The 13,042-nt window shown below is 36.1% G+C and overlaps 1 protein-coding gene across 2 annotated transcripts in view; it reads left to right on the forward strand.

Moving 5' to 3' along the window:
• Positions 1-1,683, forward strand: part of si:dkeyp-97b10.3 — a 35,052-nt gene extending 33,369 nt beyond the window's left edge. For both annotated transcript variants that reach the window (XM_012871818.3, XM_021321118.2), the window contains exon 17: positions 9-1,683. In XM_012871818.3, coding sequence (XP_012727272.3) covers positions 9-37 — 29 coding nt within the window. In that variant the 3' untranslated portion in view covers positions 38-1,683. The remainder of the gene's footprint in view (positions 1-8) is intronic.
• Positions 1,684-13,042: the final 11,359 nt, after the last annotated feature.

Genomic DNA, 13,042 nt, shown 5'->3' on the forward strand with positions numbered 1-13,042 from the left:
GTTTTTAGGTATGATGAACGACCAAGCTGCTAAATAAAGCAGATATGTGTTCAGCAGACAGAAATATCTGTTGCACCATCAAATGGATGCAGCAAGGATCTCAGGTGTGCACCGAAGCAGAGTCGACTCGAGGACCAAACTTTTTCATTGTTGTTTTCTGCACCTAAAACAGACATTTTTTTTAAACTGCATGTAAATACATTCAAATGTGGGCCTTTTTTTTCTGTAAGGAGTACAGATTAATGAAGGTGTTTTTAATGTAACAATGTTTAATAACGACACAGAGGTCATTAAGTGGTTTGGTAGCTAATTATGTAGCCTGTAGCAGTTGAAAATGTTGATGCTGCAATTTCAGAAATGAGAAAAAAATTTCAATTAACATGTAATGTTTAAGTTTAGGGTAAAACCTTGTTGAATACTGTGGAAAAACAGATCTGTGTGTCTGTTTTAAGATTTACAGACTGAATTTTGAAATTATCTTAGAAAGTTTTTTTTTTACCAACTATTTGCAGAGTTTTGATTTATTTTTCTACATTTGTTTTGACTGTGTCTATTAGTGTTGTATTTTATTTTTTTCAATGACTGTTTGAAACTGCAGAAATGCAACAGGTCCAAAATGTTATGTTTTAATGTGATTCAGGGTTTATTTGCTGTCTTCCTCAGATGAAAACGCACATATTGTGTTATGAACATTTTGGCTAGATTGTGTATTTCAGACGGGTACTGTGAAAAAACAGTTCCTCGCATCTTTGTCCAGTTTTGAGTTTTCTGCTTGTGTGAGTGTAGCTGAAACCTGCTAATATTTTTTCTGAATCTGCTTTCAGAAATTAGTTGCTCGGATTTAGAACCTTTAAGATCAATAAACAAACTTGACTGTAAACACTTTTTTAGTTACATGACTTGAAATACTACTATATTACGATGAGTAGACACTATTAGACAATAACTGAACCGGCCATGTTTGTAAAACAGAATCTTTTTGTTATTTCTCATCTGGATATGTTAACTTTCAAAGAAGCAGCTTTACAGAATTTCCAGCTGATGCTTTCATTTGTCCATCTTGTTTTTGTAGAGTCTAAATCCCTCTAAATATTTTTGGAATAGAAGTGAACCATTAAAGTTGAATTGACCTGGTTGCGGTTACCCGAGATTCTTTGCTTGAAAAATGTGGACTCTTGAAACAGACACTATATTTTAACATATTAAATCTAAAAGGCAGAGGGATGTTTACAGCTTCAGTACTGGACCTCTCATACATTACAGTGCACGATGGGCAGATTTTTGGACGTCAGAGTGTCCAACCCTCAGCATCTTCAGCTTATAGAGCAAAGCCTGCTCAGGATTGGTCGATTACTCCATGTTGTCTTCAGAGATCCATGTCACCATAAGACTGAGAGCTTGGCTTCAGGGAAGATAACTGTCCATGTGTTTGCATGCCAGACGTCCTTGGGTCTGTCTTTCGCAGCCCTTGTCTCTGTTATCTCATAATTTGTGACAAAGTGGGGGGAAAAAACAACATCAGATGGATTTTTGTTTTAATTGATTCCGTTTTTTGTGTTATCACAATGCTGTTTAAAAAAGTAAATAAAAAAAAGTTGCCGCAATATGTTAAATGAGAACAGTAGCTGGTACTTTGAAATAAATGTGGAACATACAATAAACATTTAAAACACATACATTTAATTCTTTGACGATCTTTGTTTTCTATTTTGGTGTTCGTGTAGTACGATTAAGCCTTTCAGTTGCTTGTTTCCTTTCCTGTTAGCCCTAATTATTTTCCATTGGTCACAAGATCTGGATCACTATCTGGCATCATACTACAAAGCTTTGACACATGCATAAAATGTTTTGAACCAGATTTCTGCTAAAACAAGAGAGTCTCCCAGTTAAAAAATAAATGGTTTCTATTTTTAGGATAAAAATTTTAACGGCGCATATAAATGGGTTTTGTTCACCTTTTAATGGTTGCGTTACAGATGAGTAAATTAATACGTCCTGTTAACATTTCAAATCGCGCTCAAATCAAAATACCCTTTTTAATAGGAAAAGGTATGTTTTTTCAGTCATTTGATTACTGGTAGGCTATGTTAGAAAATGCCTCAAACTGTCAAAGAAGTCTAGAAAAATGGAAATTGATTTAGGTTTATTTCATGTAGGAGGTATACTGAAAAAGAAAATGGAGTGTTCAAAAATATTTGTATTTCCAGACTTCTTCCTGTCTCATTGTTGGATTACATCCACTTCTATACCTGCAATTTGTTTTTTCTTATGTACTGTCCAAATACTGTCAGTGTTTAAGTAAAACTTTCGATTTTCTTTGTCCTCTTACTACTACGACTACACCTATTAGTATTTGTAATAATAACTAAATACAGCCTAGTGGTTATATCTAAACTACATTCTGGGTTATGGATTATATTGGGAGTTACAATAAGTCTAAGCACTTTAAGACTGTTTAATTTCTGTTGCTCTTTCTAATTTGAAGTATTGTTCATTTCAATATCAGCTGTCTTCATTATTAGTATGTGTGTGTATCAATATCTTTATCTATATAGATATAGATAGTGTCAGGGCTCAGCTTTGCCTGTCTCCCCATGGACGTTTCCAGCACTTTCTACCTCTCATCCAGCCCAGTTGCTTCCAGTCTCCACTCCATGCCTGATCAATTCAACCTGCCGCAGTAATCAAGTCAGACTCAGTCCACGTGCCAATCTCCCTAATATAAACCTCCTCGGCCAGCTCTTCCCTGCTGGATCGTCATCATTTGTACTTTTATCCAGAATAAACTCTGCCAAATTATTCATTGCCATCAAAAGTGTGTCCTTTGTTTTTGAAGTGCAAGTTGTCTGCAGAATATTGCCCTGAGCTGCTGACACCGCCTGTGCTGTGCAGCGTTAATAGTTTGTGTATGGCTTTATTAGGAAAAGTTTTACTTCTGTAAACAGGGCACTGCTGTGTGACGTCTCCTTCTGTTACCTGTGCATGTGGGTCACTTTCTTGTCTTGAAGCATTCAGACAGAAGAACAATGGCGGTTGCATTTAATAGTAGTATGAATGATGACCTAACCCACTCCCCCCCCCCCCCCCCAACAAAAAACAAAACAATAAAAAAACACCAAAAAACGATTTCAGCAAAAAATCAGAATTTAGCATCAGGACCTGCAGTGTGAACGTAGCCATAGTTGTGAAAATTGTTTCAATAATATTAAAAACAGCAAAAGATTGAACATTTATCTAGGGCTGGACAATAATTCAAACACGTTGTTTTTCCTGTCCGCTTAAAATATGCGACATAAAAATAAAGACATTAAAAGGAATTATTTGATTTTCTTTTGGTCTGGAAATTTAACAATTTAGCATATATTGTCTTTATGAAATGTATAAAAACAAATGCAGTAACCCCAAAGAATGTGATGAGCATGTTGCTGCCTTTGCTCCAGTTTACTGAGGGTTCACAGCGATTGCAGTTCTGAGTTTTCATACTTCCCATCTAACCAGATCAGAGGTGTCAAGTAACGAAGTACAAATACTTTGTTACTGTACTTAAGTACACTTTTTAGGTATCTATACTTTACTCCATTACTTATTTTTCTTCCTACATCTTACTTCTACTCGTTACATTTTCACATAAGTATCTGTACTTTCTATTCCTTACATTTTTAAAACAAACGTTACTCGTTACTCTTGGCTTCAGTTTAAAATTTATAAATATTTATTTCACGCAATGTGCGCCATCTAATGCAGATCATTGGCGCCATCAACACCTAGTGAGAACTAGTGTAATTGGATGAGTCATATAACGCAAACACTCATTGGTTAGCTATTCTATAGCTATTCTCTTTTTCTCTGTCTCTCTCTTTCTTTCTCTCTCTCTCCCTCCACACACAAACTACATAGAATGTTTTTGCACCAAAGGGTATAGTTTACCTTACATATTTGATGGAACTCACACATTCATGTTCTGGCTGTTCTGCAGGCTTGAATACTACCTCTGTTTGGAATTAAATTCCAATAAAGTTTGAGAGAGAACATGCTCCTTGAGTGACTTTGTCTTTGACTAATGGGTTAATGATTATGTTGTGTCTTGGGCCACATGTAGAACTAATCAGTGTTTAAATTAAGCTTTCAATTCATATAGTGGCATTTTTTTTAAAGGTTACTTTATACTTTCATACTTTAAGTAGTTTTTGGAGCACATACTTTTTCACTTTTACTTGAGTAAAGAGGTCAAGTTGATACTTCAACTTTTACCAGAGTGTTTTTAAACTGCAGTATCTATACTTCTACTTAAATAACAAATGTGTGTACTTTTGACACCACTGAACCAGATAGATTTAAATCACTTACAAATATAAGACCTTGACTATTGTCAGCTGAATTTAACATAACTTTTTTAAGTTTGTATAATATTATGATCAGCTTCTTCTGGGGTTTCACTGGGAGGCTGTGCAGAAGGTGATAGAGCGAAAGAAGATTGGACTGTCACTTCATAAAATCACGTATTTTCAAAAATCTAACCTCACATAATGGTCAACCTTAATAATGTTAATCGCTAAAGTAGAATCACCTGTAAAAGAAATTTATTTTTATACTAAAATACCAGTGGAAACATTTTGAAAGCTTATCTTTTGTAATTAGCTTCCAATCTTTGATGTTGGAGGGCCTCCTTGCCGTCACCCTAATCTTTTGCTCCCTCCCCAGATCAGATTCAAGTCGGGACTCCAGGTCGGCTGCTCCAAAATGTTAGTATTAGGCCTACTTCCTGTCAGAAGAAATACGTTGGTAAAATGTAAGGATTACAAATCTAAATCTACCATGGAAAGAATACATTTTGGTCTTAAATCTAGGATAAATGTATTCAAAATACATTCTTATTGCTGCTTGCAGAAACATTTAAATTCTTGATCAAACCATTACGACCAAGGAGCTAATAACGATGTCAGTACCCCCTGATGGCAAAGGCAAAAGGCTTTGTGTCTTAAGCCCCATTCCCACCGCCTGATTTTGGCCACGCACCACTTGCTTCAGGAGCCGTTTTTTTTTTCAGGGCCAGCTCGGGTTTCTCTGGCCCTGCTCAAGAGCAGGGTCAAACCGAGTGGACTCGAGCTTTGATGTGAGCGCACTGCTTTTCACTAATTGACCGAGGAGGAAGGAGAATTGAGAAGGTTTTTCTCCAAAGTCCAGAAAAACTGAAGAGTGATGATGTTAATATTTAGGACAAATATGAATGAAGAGGGTAAAACTAGGGCTGGACGATAATTCAATAACAATGTATATCGATCTATAGACGTATGTCGATGATAGAAAAAAATGGTTGTATTCTAGCCGTATAGTTTAATATTACAGTCATTACATCTTCCCAACCAATCACAAACACAGACCCAGGAACGCTCCGTCACCAAGCTCCGCCCCCTTCACAGAGTTCAGAGAGCACATGTTATTTTTTCTTTTTTAAAAACTTGCAATTTGGTAAAAAGTTGGTTGAGTTTGAATTCAGTGTTTGTGTGTTCTGTATTTAAAAATATATCGCTAAACAACAGCATAAAATGGCCAGGGCTGCACTTATATGTTTTTAATTAGTTGATAATTATCAAGATTGATCAACATGCTTTTTATTTATATTGTCCAGCCTTAGGTCAAACCAAAGTATAATTTTACTATTTACAAACCATGAGCTATGCCTGAAGGAAAAATCGTGAAATCCAAAAAATAAAAATTATTTTAACGCAGGTAAAAAGCTTTCGCTCTTTTAACATATTCATGTCGCTCCCGCCATGGCTGAGGCAAAAATCTTATAAAGCTGTAAATTTGAAATCCATGAGGAAAATTTTAGAGCAAGTCAGACAGCCCTCGTCTCCTCCTCCCTTCTGTCTTTTGTATACTTGGCCTTATTTAAAGGCCAAGGTTTAAACCAGTAAAATCTACTGATTTGTCCAGTTGCGCCATCACTTACCAGATTTTTCTACCTACATTTTTTTCTGTTGTGTTTTTTTTAAATAAACACAATACAGGAAGTTAACAAGAAACAATTTTTGTAAACTTCTTCTTTAACAAACTCAAATTCCTTTACAGAATTTTATTTTCCCGTAGACATAGAGGAGTACACTGAACTGATGTAGCATCAGCATGATATTGGATTTCTCTAGAGGCAGCAAACAAGACAGACTAGATGTTTCAGCGGGATATTTACAGAAGAAGTTAGTTTCAGGTATTCCTGAAGGGTGCAATGATTCTAACTCCATGTGAAGAAAAATGCCTAGAAATTGGTAATATCAAAAAACTTATATATTTTGGAAACAGCTAAATCTGGATCAGAACTTGGATTGTAAGTAGTGCAACTTTGTTTTAACATTTTTGATCATCATTCTTCCTGACAGCTCACAGATTAAAGTTTTGCTGTGAAACATGCAAAGACATCCCTCAGGTGAGGTCTGAATCCAGATGTTTTCTGCCTGTGTAGCTTAAATTTTCTCTATTTTGCAAATAACCTGTAGAAGCCTGATTTCCTCCCTCTTTTAGTCATCGTTATTGTACTTTTTTTTATTATTTATGATTATTCAAATTGTTGTGTGTACTTTTGACAGACCCACGGCACAGAGGTTGTTACTCCTCAGAGGCTCTCAATGGGACATTTTCAGTGAGTGATCCAGTGACCCACAGTGTCTCTGCCACAGATTTATACTTATTAATGAGCACAATCACTCATTCTGTGTGTGTGTTATAGATTGCAGCTGGAAGGACAAGGAACATATGAGTGTTCAGTCACCGGTCTTGTGTTTGAAGCAAGCCAGACGGTTTTTGTGCGGTGCTCGGTTTTATCTTGGTCCAAGTTTGGCCTCTTCCTTTCAAACAGCTGGAAATTTGCTGGACCAATTTTCAACATCTACACGGCCAACAAGAACTTATCGGCCCTCACTTCTATCCATTTCCCCCACTCTAGTAAGGACACCTTTCATCATGTGAAAGTTATCTAGAAGCAAAGTTATGTAGAATCTTCTGACAATGTCGTGCCATTCAGCATCCTGCATATTAGGAAAAACTATGTCACTGAGCCATCTGCAGACTACTCGGGTAGCCACGTTAAGTGGAACGTAACGTCTCTGTCCCCCGTGGGCCCCATTATTCCACTAGACTGCCCAGTTGAGCACCACGGGGTGGTTCTGGTCCACAAATGGCACTTCGGTGACACCAACATTTACACCTTTCATGTCTACCTGGCTATAAATAACAAATCTTCCATTAAAGTAAGTGCTGTTGCCTTGATTATCAGCAATGGAAAGTTTTAACTGGCACTGTTCCTCTGTAGGCTGAAGGCCAAAGTCATTTTTTAAAGTGAGATATGGATTATCATTATCACATGGATGGATGGACTGATAACCTAAGATATTTTGTTTTTAAATCAGAATAAAGGTTTTCTGATTCTAAGTCTATAAAAAACTTTTCCATTAGTGTGCAAACAAAAACAAAAGTAGGAAAAAATCCTTCCTTAAAATTATCATAATTTGAGACTTTTGATCAGCTCAGCTGTTCTTGGCTAAAACTCCAGCAAAATGCCTCATCTTTGAAACCGTGTGTGGAAACGGTAAGAACAGACTTTGAACTGAAGGTAACTTTCACTTTTGTTCATGTTTTCGCGGCCATTGTGGTTTTGACATTGTCATGGTTTGCAGTTCCATTTTTGTATAATACAGTAGCTCCTGGTATCAACCCCCCCACCCCCTGCCTGATAATGACGTCGAGCAGGAGGTGAGGTGTAAATAGGTCAGTATATATTTTAAAACAGCCAAAGTGCCCCACACACGTCTGACAGCTTCATGACGGTACACAGAGCAGCTGTGGAGTCGTTCGGGAAGTGTGAATGTGGTTGCAGGAACATGTGGCCTGGGAGGATGCAGCTGATGAATAACTATACAAGATGAACCGTACCACTTCTTTTAATATGTTGCATTTTTTTTTTTTCATGTGGTATCTCAGCTGTCATGTTTTGATGTTAATCCTCCTTGTTGTTATTGCCAGGAAACAGACTAACTTCCTGCTTTGTCCTGTCATCCTTCTTTGTGTATATCCTGAACAATAACAGCAAACAGTTTTGGAAAAACAAGAATCGATACATACAGATCAATAAGCCTGCTACATGTAAACTGGCTGAGGGGGCATTTCGTCTCTTGAGCGAGCCAGAGGGAGAGATCAACCCTAAGGTGTGTCCGTTTGCACAAAGCACCATTAAGATGGGATCATGCTGCCAAGTGTAAAAATACTGATGCATCAAGTCTTGTGAAGTTAGACTCTCTTGAAATATTTTTAACTTTATCCTTATCAAAATTCCTCCTGGCTTCCAATTATATATCTTTTTGTCTTTCTTGTAACATTTGCCTACAACAACAAGAATAATTCTGCTCATCCAGCTAATAAACCACGTTTTGCGTCTCATTGCAGAAACTGGAATTCACAATGGATTTTCTCAAGATTAAAAGGCTTCTTTGAAGCCGTCCTTGAGCAGCTGCCTTCTTTTAAATGGTGTCTAATGAAGACGACCACGGATGAGGCGGTTTGGTCTGCCGTCATCAGAAAAGGTACTAGCACATTTAGTCCCTCGCCAACACTTTTAATGGGTTACATTAATTTCTAGACATTTTTATCACATAAATGTCTTATTTTATTTTAAATCAAAAAGCTGAGCATGTTTATTATTGTAAAAAGTAGCTTGAGGGTTAGATGATCACAAGTTTTGTTATTGCTGTCATTATCTTTTGGTTGGATAAATGGCAACTATAAAACTCTTCTTGTAACTTTTAAATGCAAAAAAAAATAAATGTTCTAAATCCATGAGAAACAGTGAAGTAACTTAAAATGTATATATTTGATTATTTAAGTTTATGTGTTTAAGTGAAGCATGATGGACATTATTTTGACAATAACACAACAGCTTGGTGTTATGTAGATGGAATGAAAGAACTTGTTGCATATTACTATAATTGCATGGGAGTCAAAGCAATATGTGTTTAAAAAAAAGAAAAGAAAAAAGAATAACACAAACCATACATGTTAGGCCACCTCACTAAAGACAAAATTATTAAATAAAGATTAAATATGTTACTGGTGTTCTACTCTGTGGGGTGTGTTTTGCTAAAGAGTCTACTTAGACACAAAATAAAGCTGGTTCCCTTAAAAAAGTGACCTGGACTCAACCCCTCTTCCTGTAAAGTCTTTTTTTCTGAGCATATTGTGACCTTGTAAATGTATAGGTAAGATATAGTCGGTAGATTGCTGTAAAAAGTATTTGCTCCTTAGATTCTTTGCACCTAAATGTTTCAGCTCTTAAACAACATAAAATGCAGGGTTCAAGTAATGATATTTATTAAGAGAAAAATCTATTTTAAGCAATTTAATTTGTAACTGTCCTCTAAACGTAATACCGGATGTGCCAACAAGTGCCATCAATCATTTGTGATAACTGGTTAGGATTTTTAGTCCACATACTTTTGCAAAAAAAAAAAAAAAAAAAAAAAAAAAAAAATCTGTGCTATTGGAGTGTTTTCTGGCAGGAATGGTAAATTTAAAGCTGTGAAGCCTTGCTGAAATCAGTCTTATGTTCATACTGATCCATAGATCAAGTTTTAATTTAATCACTAGATAAATTACATCCCTTCTTTTAACCCACTTTGACGCTTTACATCTGAAGAATAATTTTTCCCCCTAAAAACTGTCTTCTGAAATTGACCTTTTTTAAATTTATGTTTCATTGTGGCTGATAGGGGCTACTCATCTTGTTAGTTTAACTGCCATCATTCAGGGAAATCAAACAAACTGTCCACTTGGATTTTGTGTTTGGTTAATGTCCATCTTTTGCTTTTTTTCTAGATGACTGGCTGGTCAATTTAAAAACAAAGCCAGAGAAAGGAAAAAAAGTGTATGTTTCTTCTTTAGGTTTTAGTTGGATACAAATATACTCTTGGTTTATATTTTGCACAATACAAGAGTTTATTGTCTGGTCCATATTTTAGAAACATAAAATAAAATGTTTTCCGAAAAAATCTTTTGCTTGTAACTCTTTAGTTCTTCCAGTCATACATTAATAGGTGTAGAGTTAAAACAGGTAGAAAAATAGACAAGTTAAAAAAAATGTTTGTAATAAAATATATAAATTATACATACAGAAGAGGGTGCATATAAATTGTAAACAATGTAGACACATTTCTATAGCCCTTTCAAATCATACCAACCAATCCCTCAGAGCGCTTTACACTGGAGCCAAATTCACCCATTGCGCTCACAAAAGTCACACATTCATACACTGATGGGTAGTAAACTTGGGGTTAAGTGCATTGCTCAGGGCTCAACCTGCGACAGGAGGCAGCAAGAACCAAACCCTTAGCATTCAATTTGCAAAATGGCTACATTTCCCACTGAATCACAGACACGCACTGTACTTAGATGAGTAAACAATGGTGTAATTAAGCTAAGAGGGCGGGGCTAATTTATTTGTACAGCAGTTTCAGTACAAGGTCAATGCAAAGTGCTTTACATGATTAAAACACAGGAAAATAAAAACATAATAAAAGCAAGTTGGAATAAAATGTAGAAAAACTTAAACAATATAAAACATGGCAAAATGGAAACTAACAGCAAATATTAAAAACAGTTGGACAACAAACTTGACATAATGATGTTTCAGTAAAAGTTTAACTAGAACAGTCAAAGGCAATCCTAAACAAATGTTTTTCAATTCAATTCAGACCTGGCAGAAACTCTTATTTTAAGCTTAAATTCAACTAACATCATGTCGATCTCTGTCCTGCAGGTAGGAGAGTGAGGAGCAGAAGCAGCACAGATGAGGAAGATGACTGTAAAAAAATTGCAATTGTTTTGTGAATTTGCTGATTTTCTGGCTACTTATTGGAAGTCTGTTAAGCATGGTTGCATTGAGTTACTAAGTTAAACTTTTTTAGCAACCTTGTTCTTTTCAACAAATGGAGGGAGAGCAAGAATCTCTCAGGGCCAGGACCTGTCGGAGAGGCAGCTCCTGCAGGTTGCCCAGAAGTTTGGGTCACAGTGGAAACAAGCGGCCATTATCTTGGGATTATTGTCCAAAGATCTGGATGATATCCAGGAGATAGAGAAGGATGGAATCATGCAGAAACATTGAATGCTAGTTAAGTGGAAGAATGGAAGTAAGCAAGGAGAAGCTACGGTGCACTACCTGTTGGTAGTTAGACAGTTACGTATATAGGACTTGTCATTTGAGGTTCGGGAGATGCTGATGGGTACAGTCTACAATTTCATCAACTCTTAATTTCTTGACATTTATCTCCCAAATAGAAAGACTTGACTGAACCTTTTCAAGGTGGTCCAGGCTTGAAAGTCATTTACACCTCTGCTACTTTTGTTTGTGCCCAGATCTTCCCCTTCAGACATTCCCAGATGATCAGGATGGCTCTTAAAATGATCTTAAAGGGACAGTGCACCCTCTTCTGTATGTATAATTTATATATTTTATTACAAACATTTTTTTTAACTTGTCTATTTTTCTACGTGTTTTAACTCTACACCTATTAATGTATGACTGGAAGAACTAAAGAGTTACAAGCAAAAGATTTTTTCGGAAAACATTTTATTTTATGTTTCTAAAATATGGACCAGACAATAAACTCTTGTATTGTGCAAAATATAAACCATTTTTGTGTATTTCATATCTTACTGTGTAAAAATAATGTTTGACAAGTTTTAATTTAAGGCTTAACGTGAACGTTTTGTTTGTCTGTCGGTGCAGCTCAAATCTGGAGAAATTTAAATTGAGAAATCTGTTGTGGAGGAACTATCAATTAGAAAAATAGACTTTACTGTAAACACTGCAGAATTTTTTTGTTACATTTCATGAAATAATGCTTTTCTCTCATATGTACGCCCTGGTATAAAAGAGCTGAAAAGGCTCAAACTTATTCTATTGCCAAACTTATTCTATTTCATTTTCAGACATTTAAGTTTTGTTTGCTTTACTTACTTGCAATTTAAAAAAAAAAAACAAGACTTTTTTCACACATATACAATTAACAGAACTAGACACCCAGTTACCAGAATACCCCAGTTGACTGCAAAAGTAAAACGTAAAGCAAACAATTTTGTACATAAAAATGCATTCTGTCATGTCAGTCACACATCTTGTTACAGTGTACACACTGACAAGCAAACCCCAAAACACTTAATCTTTGACTTTCCTTATGATTACTGTAACAGAGATACACAGAGGAAGTCCAAATTCACCTATCATAAAACACACACACACACACACACACACACACACACACACACACACACACACACACACACACACACACACACACACACACACACACACACACACAAATTAGCAATCTAGAGAAACCATTTAACCTGACAACCATGTTTTTGGACTGAGAGAACCTACACACGCACGGTGAGAACATGCAAACTCTATTGAGAAAGACCCCAGGACCTTTGTGCTGCAAGGCAACAGAGCCGTGGTTCAGCCTTTATACATCAGTGATGTAGTAAAATTAGTAATACTTGACTCCACTCATTCATTTATTACTAACCTTTATTCCACCAGAAAAATCTAGTTGAGATTAAGAATCTTTCTTACTCATCCTGCAGATGTTATACTCATCTTTGAAAATATATAATTTTCTCTGTCCAAAGCAGGTAAATATGTTAGGTTATCTGCAGATCACTGACTGTAGAGTTGTGCAAGAATGTATGCTCATAGCTCTGCAAATCTGGGCTGTTTTTTCACTAATTTGGAAACAAACAACAAGCAACAAAAAATAATATAATGACAACCTAAAACACTGGCGCAAGAACTAGAAAACGGGTGCTACCTTTGCTTTGATTCTGCATTGCCAGTATAAAGCATCGCTTTTTTAAATGGGTGATAGCGTGATTGAGGACACCAAACAGCAGTCAAGGTTTTGTGGGCACCGAGAGTAGCCGCAATAGAGATGTGGTAAACTACGTCATCGTTCATAAATAAATCAGTTTTTTAATCTTGTGGTAAACAATCTGAAGG

The sequence above is a fragment of the Fundulus heteroclitus genome, chromosome 18, assembly GCF_011125445.2.
Source record: "Fundulus heteroclitus isolate FHET01 chromosome 18, MU-UCD_Fhet_4.1, whole genome shotgun sequence".
Lineage (NCBI taxonomy): Eukaryota > Metazoa > Chordata > Actinopteri > Cyprinodontiformes > Fundulidae > Fundulus > Fundulus heteroclitus.